The following is a 17317-nucleotide window of genomic DNA, read 5'->3' as shown; positions in this document are numbered from 1 at the left end:
GTCACCAGAGACCCGTTCAGCCCGAAACCACCCCAAACCCCACAAGTCCTTGTCATTGGTCAGTCACTTACTGACTGGCCAATGACAACGATCAGCAGCAGGGGACCATTCTGATTGGTCCCCAGCTGCATAGTGTCATCGGTCAGCTGTTCAGAACAGCTGCAATGATGCTTCTATCACCATGCCACCGGACATGGTGATAGAAAATGTATTGGACGTTTATGAACGTCCATTTGCGTTAAGTGACAGGAAAAATGGACGTTCATAAACGTCCATTTGCAGGAAGGGTTTAATTGACTTTTTGATCACTTTTTATGGATTTTTCTCTGCTATATGAAGTGAACAAAAATGTGCAAATCTGGACTTTAGTATTCTTTTACATTTACGCCTTTTACAGTGTGGTGTGGTTTAATTAATTTTATATTTTAACAATTCAGACATTTACACTCCCGGCATTACCAAATATGTTTACTTACATTTTTTTTTACATTATTTTATTTATAAAATGGGAAAACCTTTATTAGGGGGAGGGGGTTATACACATACACTACTTTTTTTTGCCCCACTGTGTTTCCGATCACCCATTGCAACCAGCCGGCAACATTGAGTTGCCAGCTTTATGTCCCGCGATCAGCTTTGATTGCGGAATCTAAAGGGTTAATGGCCTAGCAGCGGGGATCCCGGCTGCAGGCTATTAGCTGTGGCCCCTGGCTGTTGTTTCCAGCCGGGGGCTGTGTGGTACGGAGTGTGATGACATCACAATCCCGATCTGTTTTTGCTCCCCCTGCCCAGAACGTACGCATAAGTTCTGGGCAGGGAAGGGGTTATGGCTAGGTTTCCACAGGTTTATTTTCTGGAAAAATAAATTAAATATAAGCACTATTGGCTCAAAAACTGTGGTATTAGCTCACCAAAATGTGTGTATTTAATAATATGGAATGGTATACAGTATAAACCCTTAAGGGGTTAATAACAGTTCATAATTACCTATTCCGTTTATGTTGCCATCACAGTACTCCATACAAAGTAAAACTCCTGAATTCTTAGGTGCATATTTATCAAACTGTGTGGGAGAAAAAATAGTGATTTTCACCCCCGCAACCAATCACAGCTCAGCTTTCACTTTACCAGAGCTCGTTAGCTGAGCTGTGATTGGTTGCTGTGGGAAAATCCCTCTATTTTTTTTTTCTCTCATGCAGTTTGATAAATCTGGTCCTTAGAGTCTAGTATGAAACATTTGTAACTGTATTAGCAAAGTCAATATACAGTTGTAGTGGATACTGTGATGGAGAAATGAGTTGTTACATATTAGTCTGGTTTAATCCAACAGTAACAGTGCTGTGCACTTGATCTCTCTGCCTGCTGCAGAGATGCTAGTGATGATGGCTGAAATACTGTTACTCTGTGCCTGCCCCATAGTCAGAAAACATAATTGCAATCTTTCGGTACTATGTACCACTCACCCACACACCTCAGATGTTAGAGGGAAATTCTGGTCGATTTTTCATTGTTGCTCAAGCTATAGTAGCGGAGTCTGCCATCTGTCATTCACATTGTTGCTGTTGCTACAAATTTCTCTTTTCCTCTATTTTTTCAACCTCCCTTTTTTCCTACTTTCTTTTTCCCAATCAGGGTATGTTGTGGAATTCTGCGAGTGGAATTCCGCACAGTGAACGTTAGTATCAGTGTGAATAGGTCTTCCGTGAGACCTGTTCACACTGCGGAATTTCAGCAGCGGACAATTCCGCCGCTGAAATTGTTCCGCGCAAAGAAAGAACATGTTCATTTTTTGCGCAGAAGTCCGTGAGTACTGCATAGCATTCCATGGTGACGGCGCAGGGCTGCGCGGTCCTACCGCCGGCTGCCTGGCTGAATATCCGCTCGCTGAATTCCGCAAGCAGAGATTCAGCTACACAAATGTAGCGTGAACATACCCTCAGAGAGCACTGGAGGACTGTACATTCTCTCCTGTTTTGTTTGCACTCATTTGTCAGGCAACAATTGTGTGCTGTACAGTTAACCTCAGTTCCCTCTACCGCATAGTCTAGTTTGTTGAGCTGCACATCCTCTCTATTGTATACTGTATACCATACCATATTATGAGTATCTTCAATCACCTAGTCTACTATTATACCGATCTATTTTCATATTAAATCTATTGCACCTGCGGCATTTCATACATTTTCCTACATTATTTTATTCTCTTACCAATATCGCACACTCACTAACACACCGATCTTAATACGAAATTTTTATCTATTAAGTCCTAAAGAATCTGTCTATTCTATACATATACTTTTATTTGCCCAGCAAATCCAGTGATTTAGAGGATAGCAGACTAGAAGTTATTGGACGCCAGTACAGATTGCGCACACACCACACTTTTTTCTCCATTTTAATATATACATACATAAGAAAGGATGCTTTTTCTCTGGTCTATGAGACAGATGGGGTGTCTGAGGAGCACAAAGCATATATGAGAGAAGCTCTCCCCAGACAGCAGACAAGCTATAAGGGAGAGGCACGGGTACATACAGAGACACATACAGTGTGGATGGTGACAAGGTAAGGGCAACAAGTGCAAAGGACAGATGGATAGGCCACCTGAGAAGTGCAGAGCAGGAGGACTGCGATAAGGTTGCTGACAAAGTCAAGTGTGAACAGTGAGTAAAGGCTGTAAAAAAGACAAGTGTGAACAGTAAGCTAAGGTTGCAGGAAGCCATATGTATTTATAACTGGCAGAGAAGCTCTCCAGTTGTTAGTGAGGGCCCTACAGGCATACCATTTTGTTTGGTTCTTGTCTATTGTTTTGTTTTGTTTATCCTGCAATCTTTGTCTAATAAAGCTGGCGAAGAGTTAGACTTTTACATGAATAAACTGTTGTTTGCCTGGTGAATTAAGAAAAATGTGTCCTTTTGGACGATCCTGGATTGTGGAAGATCTCCCAAAATATATATATATATATATATATATATATATATATATATATATATATATATATTTACAGGAAGAATAAAGTGTGGGGTGCGCTAAATCTGTATGTGTATATATATATATATATATATATACATACACACACATATGTTTTGGTGATCAGTGGGTTAAATACACTTGAGAATAAATAAAAGGTAAATAAAAACTGTCTAAATGAAAAACTGTGTTTATTGCTCATAACATTTAAGGACAGTACAGCTTTCATTTTACCAGGGAAGTTTAAGAAGTATAAGCTGAAGTCAAATTTGGTGCCATTTGCAACAAAGGAAGTGGAATATGCAAAGCAGCTCATTAACATGTATTTTTTTTCTTTTAAACAGTTTTATTCATTACCCCAATTGTGTTTATCTAATTTTATAGTAGAAAAAGAGATACTCACTGTTTTGGAGTCAAGTGACATAGTTGTGAGTGATATTCTCCTGTCCTTTTTTTTGCTGCTTGAAAAAATATCCTCTTTGATGTCTGTATTGCCTTACTTAAGGTTGTAAAAATGTGCAGGGATCTAACAAAATATGAGTCTATTCGGCAATGCTTGCTGAGAAAAAATACCTCTTTGAATAAATGGCAAAAAAAGTGTGTGTGTGTATATATATATATATATATATATATATATCCACAAAAGAAAGAGAAAGCAGAGCACTCACCAGCGTCCTCTCTTGCAAGCAGCTTTTATTTCACCGTGCAGATAACAACCATCAGGTACACTTCGGGGAACTACAGACAGGGGAGTGCGACTGTGAGACGCAGGGGTATCCTCTAGGTGACGGACCTTTGCGCGCCGAAGCGCTTCTCCAGACCGGGAATCATTCCCGGTCGGGAGAAGCGCTTCGGCGCGCAACGGTCCATCACCTAGAGGATACCCCCGCGTCTCACAGTCGCACTCCCCTGTCTGTACTTCCCCGATGTGTACCTGATGGTGGTTATCTGCATGCTGAAATAAAAGCTGCTTTCAAGAGAGGACGCTGGTGAGTGCTCTGCTTTCTCTTTCTTTTGTGGATATATGAGATTCTGTCTCTTTAAGCGTGGTAGCACCGCCCAAGTACCTCCAGCAGTTGCAAGGGGATTTACCAGGTGCCTACGGGTTTCCTATCTAACGGATACAATTTAGTGGTGCCGAGCTACCTTTCATTGGACTATATATATATATATATATATATATATATATATATATATATTATATTGCAGATGAGATTGCGGATTTTATATATATATTTTTTTTTACAGGCAATGGTTGAAACTGTTAACAATCTGCTACAGCCACAAGCAAAGGAGGCATGGCAAGATTTGACAGAAAGGGACCAAGTGCGAGCAGCCACAATGCTTCTAGACACAGTAGAAGAAGGAGCCTTTGTATTAGCTGATAATCTCCTAAAAACAGACATTGTAAGAGAGAACACAGAAAATATCCGTAAGTTACATGCATTCTACCATGTTTTTTTTTTGTTTTGTTTTTTATCACAGAGTGAGTAGGTTAATAAGTGTAACTGTCATTACCAACACCTTTGCATAAATTATTAGTACAACTGAATCTCGTAATTTTGTAATATATACTAGCTTCTCCACCTTACCCCTAGTCTACCTTCTTATATGTTACACTGCCCATAGAAGTCTACCTGGGTGGTTAAGGAATTGAAATTGCAGGGAATAGGTATTTCAGGGAAAGAGCTAGAATCACAGAGGCTAAGGCTGGGTTCACACTATGGAATTTCAGACTAGAATTCTGCTAAGGAATTTGTCAGAAATTCCACTGCATGAGGGTTAACATGCAGGTGAATTGGTTTGCTGTGAACCCATTCACACTACAGAATTTTCATAAATTTCAGCTAGAACATTGAACCTGCTCAATGTTCTGGCAGAATCCACAGGCTGCACTTGGAAGCTCCGGATGGAAATTTTCCGTCTGGAGCCTCGCTAGCGTGAATCTGGCATAATCGTTTGACTCCTGAGCTGGATACACGGCTTACACTGCTAAATACTGCTCTATGGCAAGATAGGGCTTCTTTTATGCAAGAAAACATGTGTAGATGCTCTGCAAATGATCTGTAACTAGTCATTTGGCTTTTGTGCAGCCTCCATTTTGAATACATATTTAAAGCAATAACCAGTAGAAAAGATGAAGATGGTACTCACCACTTAATGAAGAAAAAAAAGCTTTATTTCATGCGTGCAGGTACAAACACAAGCAGCAGGGAGCTGAACACAGGTGTAGGGATGCTGCCCAAGTCTTCATCTTTTCTACTGGTTATTGCTGTATACCTGATATCTATTTCCACTAGTAGATACGAGTGCACTTGTGTCCACAGCAGCACTGATTTCTTGCCAGGATTAGAGCTGTATTAACCCCTTAAGGACCAAGCCCACTTTCAAATTTTTTAGGGAGATAATTTAAATGAAAACCACAATTTTACGCATTTTGGAGGGTTTTGTTTTCACACTATACACTTTACGGTGAAAATGACATGTGTTCTTTATTCTGTGAGTCAATACGATTAAAATGATACCCATTGCTAGATACTTTTATATTTTTGTACCGCTTAAAAAAAATCTCAAACTTTTTGTACAAAATCAGTAATCTAAAATCACCCTATTTTGACCACCTATAACTTTTTCATTTTTCCGTATATAGGGCGGTATGAGGGCTCATTTTTTGCGCCGTCATCTGTACTTTTTATTGATATCACATTTGCATATATAAAACTTTTAGATCATTTTTTATACATTTTTTTTAAAAATAAAATGTGACAAAAAAGCTGCATTTTTGGACGTAGTTTTATTTTTTACGTTTACACCATTCACCGTATGGGATAGTTAACATTATATTTTGATAGTACGGACATTTACGCACACTTCGATGCCAAATATGTTTATAAAAAAAATATTATGCTTTTTGGGGGTAAAATGGGAAAAACTGACACTTTAAATTTTTATTGGGGGAGGGGATTTTCCACTTTTTTTTTGTACTTTTTTTTTTTTACATTTTTCAACTTTTATTTTACAGTTTTTATGTCCCTATAGGGGACTATCTATAGAAATCGTTTGATTGCTAATACTGTGCAGTGCTATGTATAGGACACAGCACTGCTCAGTATTATCGGTGATCTTCTGCTCGATCGCAGACCAGAGCAAAAGACCCCGGGAGATGGCCGGAGCCAGGTGAGGGGATCTCCGGCCGCCATGCTGGATGATCGGATCGCAGCGGTGCGGGTGATCCGATCATCCATTCAAAGTGCCGCACTGCCGCAGATGCCGTGATCTGTATTGATCACGGCATCTGAGGGGTTACTGGCGGACATCCGCGCGATCGCGGATGTCCGCCATTACGGGCGGGTCCCCGGCTGCTACTAGCAGCCGGAACCTGCCGTGTATGACGCGAGCACCGTTCCGATGCTCGCAGTTATACACAGGACGTAAATGTACGTCCTGGTGCGGGAAGTCCCGCCAAACCAGGACGTACATTTAAGTCCATGGTCGTTAAGGGGTAAAGGGAGAGTAGTTCCAGAAGATTCCTAAGTGTTTTATATGAATACATGTTTGTTTACATTCTGTGGTGAGTGCAACCATCCCCCACCCTGCCCCTTAACACCTTAAGGACTAAGGGCATAAGGGTACGCCCTCGGTCTTTAGTACTTAAGGACCAAGGGCTTACCTGTGCACCCTGGTCCTGTTACCGGGGTTTAAACCGTTCTCACGAGTGGAGAACGCTTCACACCAGGTGCGTCTTGACTGCTATCAGCAGCAAGGACCCACAGTTAATGCCGGGCATCACTGATCGGGCCGATGCCCGGCATTAACTCTTTAGACATGGTGTCTGAAATTAAAGTGAAACAATCCGGGCAGCTCAGCTGACCATCACAGTAAAATCGCGATGTCCAGATCAGCTGAGTGGACGATGGGAGGGCCCTTACCTGGCTCTTCAAAATCTGATCGGTCCTCTGCTGCTCCAGGAAGCTTTAGCAGGCTGGAGCAACAGAGCACCAATAACAGTGATCAATTCTATGCTATAGCATAGTATTGATCAGTGTATGCAATCAGAAAATTGCATGGTATAGCCCCCTATGGGGACTGAAAAAAAAAAAAAAACGTGTTAAAAAAGAATACAGTAATAAAAGTGAACTAACCCTTCCTAATAAAAGGTTTCAATACCCCCCTTCACATTTTTTTAACTAAAATAATGTAATAAAAAATAATCATATGTGGTACCGCTGCGTGCGTAAATGTCCGAACTATTAAAATATAATGTTAGTTAAACCGCAAGGTTGATGGTGTATACGTAAAAAAATACCAAAGTCCAAAATTGAGAATTTTTTTCACTTCATATACCATAAAAAAATTTTTTAAAAGCGATCAAAAAGTCCCATCAAAATAAAAATGGTACAGATAAAAACTAAAGAACATGGCCCAAAAAAATGAGCCCTCATAATTCCCAGTATGCGGAAAAATAAAAAAGTTATAGGGATCAGAAAATGACAGTTTTAACCCCTTCATGACCCAGCAAATTTTGATTTCTGGCTCCTGATTTTTTCCTCCATACATTCTAAGACCCATAACTTTTTTGTTTTTCGACTGACAAAGTTGTGTTAGGGATTATTTTCTGCGTGACGAGTTGGACTTTCCAATGATTCACTTTTTTCATACAATGTATTACAAAGCCAGAAAAAATTATATGCAGGCCAAAACTTTTTTTAAATATGGAATTGCACAATTTTGTAGGGCAATAATTTTTTCGGCGTTAATAATGTAGTTCTAGTTTTACATTTTTTTTTGGGATGTAATGTAGCCAAAAATCAGCAATTTTGGAGTTTGGAATTTTTTTGCGTTCACGCCGTTCACCGTGCAGGATCAGTAACGTAATTAATAGTTCGGACAATTACACAGGCGGCAGTACCAAATATGTGTATTTTTTTTTTGTATTCAGTGTTTTATTTAGAAAATGGGAAAAGGGGGGTGATTTGAGTTTTTATTAGGGGAGGAATTTTTTAAATATTTTTTAAAACCTTTTTTATACACAATTTCTGGGCCCCCTAGGGGCCTATCATAAGCCATCATCAGATGGCTTACATAGATCAATGTAATGCTATTGCATTACATTGATCTATGAAATCTGTGCTCGATTGCTAAGGGCTGCCTAAGTAAACCCCAAGCAATAACAGAACCAGGGAAGACGCCGAGGAGCAGGTAAGACCTCGGGCTTTCCTAGCAATCCATAGCTCTATGGGACCACTAGACACCAAGGAATAGCAGCATTTGATCTCCGAAGTCCGTCATTACTGGCAGATGACAGCTTCTGATAGCAGTGGACATCGCCCGGTCAGGACGCGGACCCGACCCACGGGCCCCCGTCATGTCCGCCCATGTACATGTACGTCATGGGTCGGGAAGGGATTAAACAAACTAATTTATGTGCATGTAGTTATCTTTTTTTTTAAAGTAGTAAAATAAAATAAAACCTACATAAATTGGGTATCCTTGTATCCATATGGACCCACAGAATAAAGATAGTGTCATTTTTATCGGAAAATGCACTGCGTAGAAACGGAAGCCCCTAAAAGTTACAAAATGTTCTTGTTTTTTTCAATTTCACCCCACAAATATATATTTTTTGGTTTTGCCGTAGATTTTAATAAATGATTGATGTCATTACAAAGTACAATTGGTGATGCAAAAAGCAAGCACTTAAAGGGGTACTAAGGCCCTAAGGCATCTTATCCCCTATCTAAAGGATAGGGGATAAGATGTTTGACCGCAGGGGTCCTGCCACTGGGGACCCCCGCAATCTTGCATTCAGAACCCACCTCGGGGAACAGCACGCCACACTGCCAGCTCAGAATCTGCCATTTGACAACCACAGGGCCGGAGTATCGTGACGTCACAACTCCGCTCCCGTGTAACGTCACGTTCCGCCCCCACTATGCAAGTCTATGGGGGGGGGGGGGGGCGTGAGGGTCTGGTCTGGTTCCTAAGGGGTTAATGATAGCATCTGATAGAAGTGATAGCACCTGATCACTAATTAACTTTTAATGCATTATGTAAAATAATCTCTTTATTGTATACTGTCTATAACCTGTACACTCTATAACACCTGTATGACATCTATAGGTGTCTCTGGATTCGCTCAAACTTTATATGTACGTACCGTAGCACTTTTGTTATTATGGTATGGAATTCCTTTTAACAGCGAAGGTGGCTCTGCCTGCCACTAGTGTCACTGTCAGTGCCTTGATGTTGAGATTTCAGAATTTAGTTATGTTCCTAAAATCTTTGTAAATGCATGGGGATTTAAGGAGCGTGACTTTTAAAAATTGTTATTATGTCAGGAGTTTTTGATCTTATGATAACACAGATGAATATATACCACAGCTCCTACAACATAATCCCACCTCATTCTACGCCAAACCCAGTATGTGGCATCGTGTGAATGAGGTGGAAATGCACAAATTTTGTGGCCTCATTCTGAAGATGAGTTTTGTTAAAAAAAACAATCTGCAGTCCTTTTGGTCCACAAATGTCCTCTATAACAACCCCATCCTATATGATAATTTAGGATTTTCCTAGTATAATGACGGAAAATATAGATTTTATAAAGGCAGGAGGCGAGTATCAATGCATATTCCTTCTTTATTATGCCCAATAGCAGAAAGAAAAAAATGCAAATGCAACCAAACATGGAAGAAAAAAGATGCAGGTCACCTAGCAACCTGACTGAGGCTCCACCTCCTCCTCTTTCTTGATGCATATAGTCCACTGGAATAACAGCACAAAGACATCCATCGCCAATCGAACACTATCGACCAGCACCCTCCCGGAGCAACCGCTGAACCGAACAAAAAAGACCTCCTCCGAACCCTGAAGTCTTAAACTCATCGAACATAATCAGATCCGCCTATCGCAGTCCCAGTCGATATTTGGTTCAATATCCTAAAACAGAGAAGATACATACCATAAGGGGGCTGGGAAAAACAACCAGGGAGGGATGATACTCGCCTCCTGTCTTTATAAAATCTATATTTTCCGTCATTATACTAGGAAAATCCTACATTTTATGGCAGACAGGAGGCTCGTATCAATGCAAGTTCAAAGCACATAATCAATATAAGTTCACAAAACAGACATAGAAACATGACATTCCGGTCGAAAATAATAAGTCCGAAAAGTATCCTCCGATGACCAGTCAGCCGCCTTCAAAATATTGGAGAGCGAGCCTCCAGCCTGGGCCACTTTCGTAGCCATGGCACCTCTGGATGAATGCGCTGGAGAGGAAACCGGTAAATGGGGCGTACAAAAAGATATCAACAATTGAGAGAACTGCGGGGACCGAAGGCCCTTTGTCGCAAGTTCATAAGCCTTTAAACATCGAACCACGCACAATTTGGGGTGCGCAGCAAAGATAGGATAGAACACCATACACAAATTCATCATAGTACGCTGCGTAATCGTGAACTGCACTCCCTGTGGAGTAAACTGTCGCCTAGAAATGACCAAAGCCCGTACATCAGAGACGCGCTTTATGGACACTAGACACATTAACATGGTCAACTTAAAAGATAATAATCTTAAGGACAACGCATCATTGTCTTCCCAAGGAGAAAACATGCGTAACACCAGAGAAACATCCCAGGTGGCCAAGTAGCGCGGGCCCGGGGGACGTTTGAACCGAATACCCTTCAAGAGGCAACAAACCAACGGATGTTGTCCAATTGCCATACCGTCCATTGGGGCACGATGAGCCGAAATGGCGGACCTATAAACGTTAATGGTCCTGTACGCCTTGCCCTGTTCGAATGTTTCCGAAAGGAAATTTAACATTCTGGAAACAGGGGCTCGAACGGGATCCATTTGCTGTTGTGTGCACCAATGAACCCATAATCCCCAGGTGGATCGGTAAGCCGATCTGGTACCTGGAGCCCACTCCTCACAAATGAGGTCTCTAGCTGACTGTGAAATGTCTCTACCATGCCACTAAAGGCTACTGACCCACTAATACCAACGGGTGTAACTGCCCTGCCGGACCCGAATCGAGGGAGACCGCGGACACATCCAAGGACAGTCTATGGTCATTCCAAGAACCTGGGGAAATCAGGATAGAGTCGGCCACCACGGTGTGATCAACACAAACGTCGCCCTCCGCCTATGGATCCGGTCTCCAGCTGAAGAACCGGGGCAATTGGCGATTGAGCCGTGAGGCGAACAAGTCCAGTTCCAAAGGACCACACAGCATCTGGATGGCCTGGAATACGGACAGATCCAAAGTCCAGTCGCTGCCGTCCACCAGATGTCTGGAGTTCCAATCTGCAACTGAATTGGAAACTCCCGGAAGGTACTCCGCTTGGAGGACAATGTTCCGTTCCAGGCAAAAGAGCCAAAAAGCCTTTGCAATGTGTGTCTGCACGGGAGATCTCGTTCCCCCTAGACGATTGATATACTGCACTGCCATGATGTTGTCTATACGCAGCAGTATGCCACAATTCATCCTTTGAGAAGTGAAGCCCCTGAGGGCAAAAGATCCCGCCAACAGTTCCAGACAATTGATGAGTAATTGTGATTCCGTTGGAGACCATTTGCCCCTGTGGTGGATGAGCCGCATCGGGCTCCCCAGCTACTCAGGCTGGTGTCCGATTCTATAATAATGTCCGGTTTGGAAATTGAAGATTCGTCCTTCTGTTCCATTCCTGGACCTGTCTGAGCCACCACAACAGTTCCTCTCAGGCTTCCTGCGAGAGAGGTACCTGTTCCGTGTACGTCAGACCTTCCGACAGATGACTGATTTTCAACCGTTGCAGAGCCCTGTAGTGCAGGGGTGCTGGGAAAATCGCCTGCACTGATGCCGACAGTAGGCCCACTATCCGAGCCACTGCCCGAAGAGACACCCGTTGTTTGCGGAGCAGCATCCTTATTTCTTTGCGGATCACTGCCAGTTTCTTGCACGGCAGACTCAAAGTCGCCGACTGTGTGTCCACTACAAAGCCCAGAAATTCAATCGCCTGTCCTGGGACCAACACAGACTTCTTCTCGTTTAGAAGAAATCCCAGGTCCGACAGAAGGGTGGAAGCCCACTCCACATGAAGCAGGGCTGTGGCCTCGTCTGAGCCATAATCAGTATATCGTCTAGATATACGATAAGTCGAACACCCCAACTCCTTAGACCAGCCATAACAGTTCTTTAGGAGTTTGATGAAACACCACAGAGCGGACGAAAACCCGAATGGGAGACAAGCGAACTCCCACTTTTGGCCTTCCCACAGAAACTGTAGAAATGGTCGGGAAGAAGGGTGAATCGGTACCTTGAGGTACGCGTCCTTCAGATCTATTTTCACCAACCAATCTCCAGGGAGCAGTAAATCCCTGAGAAGATGTATGCCATCCATCTTGAAGTGGCGATACAAAACGTACTCCTTTAGATCTCTTAAATTTATGACTGGTCAGTGACCTCCATCCTTCTTCTTCATTAGATGTACGAGATAAAAAAGGGAAAACAAGAAGGGAATGCGCCCCTAGTTAAATACAGTTGAACGATATTATCAGAAAGAAGATTTAATCTCACTCACCAAATAGTGTGGTGCTAAGAGCACAACACCTCATATTGCATGTAGAGTGAGTCTTTGTGGGTCCTGCAGATAACAATCCTTCCGAACACTCCCTGGAGTCGTCCATGGTAACAGATGCAAGTAGATAAAAAAAATGGATTTTTTCTGCAGCGCTGGACCAAGTAGAATTAAAAGAGACCAAGCTCTTAAAAATATTACCAGATAGCGTTTATTTGAAGCACATCTACGCTTTTCTGGCCCAGAGTGGGCCCTTCATCAGCACAAGAAAGATGTTGCTGAGGAAACCCGGCTTGTCCATGGCCTCCCGACAGATGGCTTGTTTTGCGTAGAGATCTTCGATCTCCGCCCAAATCAGATCTATATTTTAGTCCGGAAATCGGATACTCCTCGGCCTATGTATTTGCATCGGTAGTGTCATTAATTCTATTACGTAACCCGCCACAGACTGTAAGACCCAAGGGTCTGCCGTAATCCGGGACCAGGCGCGGGCAAAATACTGCAGTCTGCCCCCACCGGGACATTGCTCATATTCCGATCGACCCGACCCACCTGTTCCTCTGCCCCTCGGGAATCCGCGGGAACCTCCTCTCGCCCGCCAGGACTGTCCTTTAGCGGGAAAGAAAGGCGTTGCAGGTACGGGTGCAGCGACAATTTGCACTTGCTGTCTCTTGTGGACATACTGCACTCGACCTCTGTGATAGGGCCTATAATAGGAACTACGGCCGGAAGGGCAACCCTTGCCCCTTCCAGCCCTGCCGAAAACCTTATTGCCCATAGTCTTCTTTAAAGAGGTCTGGGCCTTATCCAGGCTGGAAAAGAGGCTGTTTTTCAGTAGTGAGTCTCCAAATAAAAGACCCTCCGCCGACGGACCCGGTTCATCCGAAGCCAGATGGGTCAGTTGCGGGTCCAGCTGCATTAAAATGGACAGTCTACGTTCGGTCGACACCGCCTTATTGGCGTTGCCCAAAAGTCAGGTCGCCCTTAGAGCCCAACCTCTTAGGACCTCAGCATTTTAGGACCTCACCGTTTTAACCCGTTATCGCCCGTTATTAATAACGGCTGTCATTTTGTGACGGGCTATAGTAACTGGAGAAATAGGGCATGCACTATTTCTTCCGTTCATTCGGCCATCACAAAATAACGTCCGTTATTAATAACAGGTTAAAACCGCTATTGGTAAAATCCCATATACTATAATGGAATTTTCTAACGGCCGTTTAACGGACGATTTCCATGGTTTTTATAATGGGCGTTTATAATGGAGATATTTTTATAGTGTAAAAGCAGCCTAAGGAAAAACAAATTATCATTAAAAATAAACAATTCCCTCATGTCCAACCAGCAGCACAGAGAGAATTTAGCATGTAGAAGACCCCCATGGGAGGGCTATCATGCCTGGCAGAAAATAAAATAGTTTGCCCAAGGAATAAATAATTGAATATTCTAGAGTCCAATCTATAATTAGTTATAAAAGTTAACTGTGAACTACAAGAAGCAGACTTGCAAATGAGTTTTAGATGAATAAGGCAAGTTGTTCCATGTAAGGGTGCTTTCACACTACGTTTGTAGTGTACGGTTGCTGGATCCGGTTGGGAGGGGCGAAAACCGTCCGCTCCCGTATCCCAGCCAGATCCGGCCCGAACCCCATTCATTTCAATGAGCCGACTGGAGTCATACGCTGACTCCGGTTGTCTCATTTTTTCCCCCCGTATACAGTTTTCTGACCGGACTTAAAACCGTGGTATACCACGGTTCTAGGTTCGGTCAGAAAACCGTATTCGGGGAAAAATGAGACAACCGGAGTCAGCGATTGAAATGAATGGGGTTCGAGCAACCGTACACTACAAACGTAGTGTGAAAGCACCCTAAGATGTAGCAGCCATCTTAAGTGAGCTTGAACAACCTCAGGAGGTTGCATATTTTGTTACCCAAAGGGTTCTCTAATAGGCTCCTTGATCCCTCAACTGATGGAGGGTTTGGAGGCTTTTGAGCACCAGAATAAATAAGAGATTTTCATCCTTCGTGAACTCCTTGGATCTATCAAAAGAGATCCGTAGAAATCTTGACACGTAGAAGCATTATAGTCCTCTTTCCTCTTTTATGGAGGTGAAAGATACCAGTATTGAAAGGGAAACTACCTGGTTTATGTTCCTAAAAGAAAAAACTTTTGGAGTTAAGGTTTGCACAAACCTCAACAAAACATAATCCTGCAGACATTTTGTGTAGGTTTTAAATGCAAAGAAGGCTTGAAGTTTTCCATTTAGCTTTGCAGAGCTTACAGCCAGAAGATAAGTTAGTTTTCAATCAACAAACTTCAAATCAACCTCCTTTAATTGACTATTATTAGACCTATTCCTACACAACCCTGATAGGTCTGATAGTAGTGGGTTTTAAGCTTGAGGCTCCTTTCAGGAATCTCCTAATGAACTGGTCTTGAGAAACTGACCTGTGTAGGAAAGCAGAGAATCTGCTGTTCATACTCTCAAAATTGAGATCCAATCGATCTTTCAGAAAATGTAAAATTGCCAGGAGAAGAGCACCATCAGATGAAATCACAGAAGCTTAACTGGTTAACGACCAAGGATGTGTATACACGTCCTTGTGCCGTTGACGGGGTATGGCGCGGGCTCCCGACTTGAGCCTGCGTCATACCAGCCGGCCCTCAGCTGATTCTTGTAGCCAGTGTTAATAGTTGGCATGCGGCGATCGCCGCAGCCGGCTATTAACCCTTTTAGATCGCCCCTGTCAAAGCTGACAGCGGCGTCTAAAGGTACCTTCAACTGCTCCCTGGTGGTCCAGTGGGGTGGGCGATCCACTTCTGACGTAGCTGGAGGGCTTACCTCTGTTTCTGTGTCAGCTCACGTGCTGTGAATGCAGGGCCAGGCTTTATCAATCGAGCACAGACCACACAGATCAATGTGGTTTTATGGAACCACATTGATCTGTATGAGGAATCAAATGATTCCTCCTAAAAGTCCCCTAAGGGGTCTAAAAGTTTAAATCACCCCCCTTTTCCCAAAATCCATATAAAAAATAGAAACATAATAAAATAAACATATGTGATATCGCCGCGTGCGTAAATTACCAAACTATAAAAATATATGGTTAATTAAACCGCATGGTCAATGGCGTACACGTAAAAAAAATTCCAAGTCCAAAATTGCGTATTTTTGGTCACTTTGTATACCCTAAAAAAATTTATAAAAAGTGATCAAAAAGTCAGATAAAAGCAATCATGGTACCAATAAAAACTTCAGATCATGGCGCAAAAAATGAGCCCTCATACCACCCCGTATATGGAAAAATAAAAGTTATAGGGGTCAATAAAAATGAAAAACTTATTGTACGGCAGTGTTTTCAAAATGAAGCCTCCAGCTGTTGCAAAACAACAACTCCCAGCATTTCCGGACAGCCACTGACTGTTCAGGCATGCTGGGAGTTTAGCAAAAGCTGGAGGCACCCTGTTTGGGAATCACTGGCGTAGAATACCCCTATGTCCACCCCTATGCAATCCCTAATTTAGTTCTCAAATGCGCATGGAGCTCTCTCAATTCGGAGCCCTGTCGTATTTCAAGGAAACAGTTTAGAGCCACATATGGGGTATCTGCGTACTCGGGAGAAATTGCACTACAAATTTTGGGGGGCTTTTTCTCCTTTTATCCCTTATGAAAAGGAAAAGTTGGGGGCTGCACCAGCCTGTTAGTGTAAAAACATAAAAAATGTTTACACTAACATGCTGGTGTTGCCCCATACTTTTTATTTTCTCAAGAGGTAAAAGGAAAAAAAGACCCCCAAAATACGGAAATACACAATATGTGGGCATAAAAGGCTCTGCGGATGCACAACAAGACTCAGGATTGAGAGCGCACTATGTACATTTGAGGCCTAAATTGGTGATTTGCACAGGGGTGGCTGATATTACAGCGGTTCTGACATAAACGCAAAAAAATAAATACCCACATATGACCCCTTTTTTTAAACTACACCCCTCACGGAACGTAACCAGGGGTATAGTGAGCCTGAACACCCCACATGTGTTTGACGAATTTTCGTTAAAGTTGGATGGGAAAAAATTTTTAAAACTTTTTTTTCACAAAAAAAACCCCAAAAAATGTGTAACCCCTGTTTCTTCAGAGTAAGAACATACCCCATATGTGTATGTAAAGTGCTCTGTGGGTGAACTACAATGCTCAGAAGAGAAGGGGCGACATTGGGCTTTTGAAGAGAAAATTTGTCCGGAATTGAAGGCCACGTGTGTTTACAAAGCCCCCATAGTGCCAGAACAATGGAACCCCCGCCCACATGTGACCCCATTTTGGAAACTACACCCCTCATGTAATGTAATAAGGGGTACAGTGAGCATTTACACCCCGCAGATGTCTGACAGATTTTTGGAACAGTGGTCCGTGAAAATGAAAAATGTAATTTTTCATTTGCTCAGCACACTGTCAAACGCCAGTGGGGTGTAAATACTCACTGCACCCCTTATTAAATTCTGTGAAGGGTGTCGTTTCCAAAATGGGGTCACATGTGGCGGGGGTCCACTGTTCTGGTCACATGTGGGGGGGGGGGGGGGCTTTGTAAACGCACATGGCCCCTAACTTCCATTCCAAACAAATTCTCTCTTCAAATGCTCAATGGCGCTCCTTCTCTTCTGAGCATTGTAGTGCGCCAGGAGAGCACTTGACATCCACACATGGGGTATTTCCATACTCAGAAGAAATGGGGTTACAAATATTGGGAGGCATTTTCTCCCATTACCCTTTGTAAAAATGGTAAAT

At 42.8% G+C, this 17317-nt stretch overlaps 1 protein-coding gene across 1 annotated transcript in view; it reads left to right on the top strand.

Moving 5' to 3' along the window:
- Positions 1 to 17317, top strand: part of ADGRL3 (adhesion G protein-coupled receptor L3) — a 961109-nt gene that overhangs the window by 421613 nt on the left and 522179 nt on the right. The window contains exon 12 of the mRNA XM_056570909.1: positions 4219 to 4402. Within this exon, the coding sequence (XP_056426884.1) occupies positions 4219 to 4402 (184 nt within the window). The remainder of the gene's footprint in view (positions 1 to 4218; positions 4403 to 17317) is intronic.

This window comes from Hyla sarda, chromosome 1, assembly GCF_029499605.1.
Source record: "Hyla sarda isolate aHylSar1 chromosome 1, aHylSar1.hap1, whole genome shotgun sequence".
NCBI lineage: Eukaryota > Metazoa > Chordata > Amphibia > Anura > Hylidae > Hyla > Hyla sarda.
This window is presented reverse-complemented; position numbering and strand designations above follow the sequence as displayed.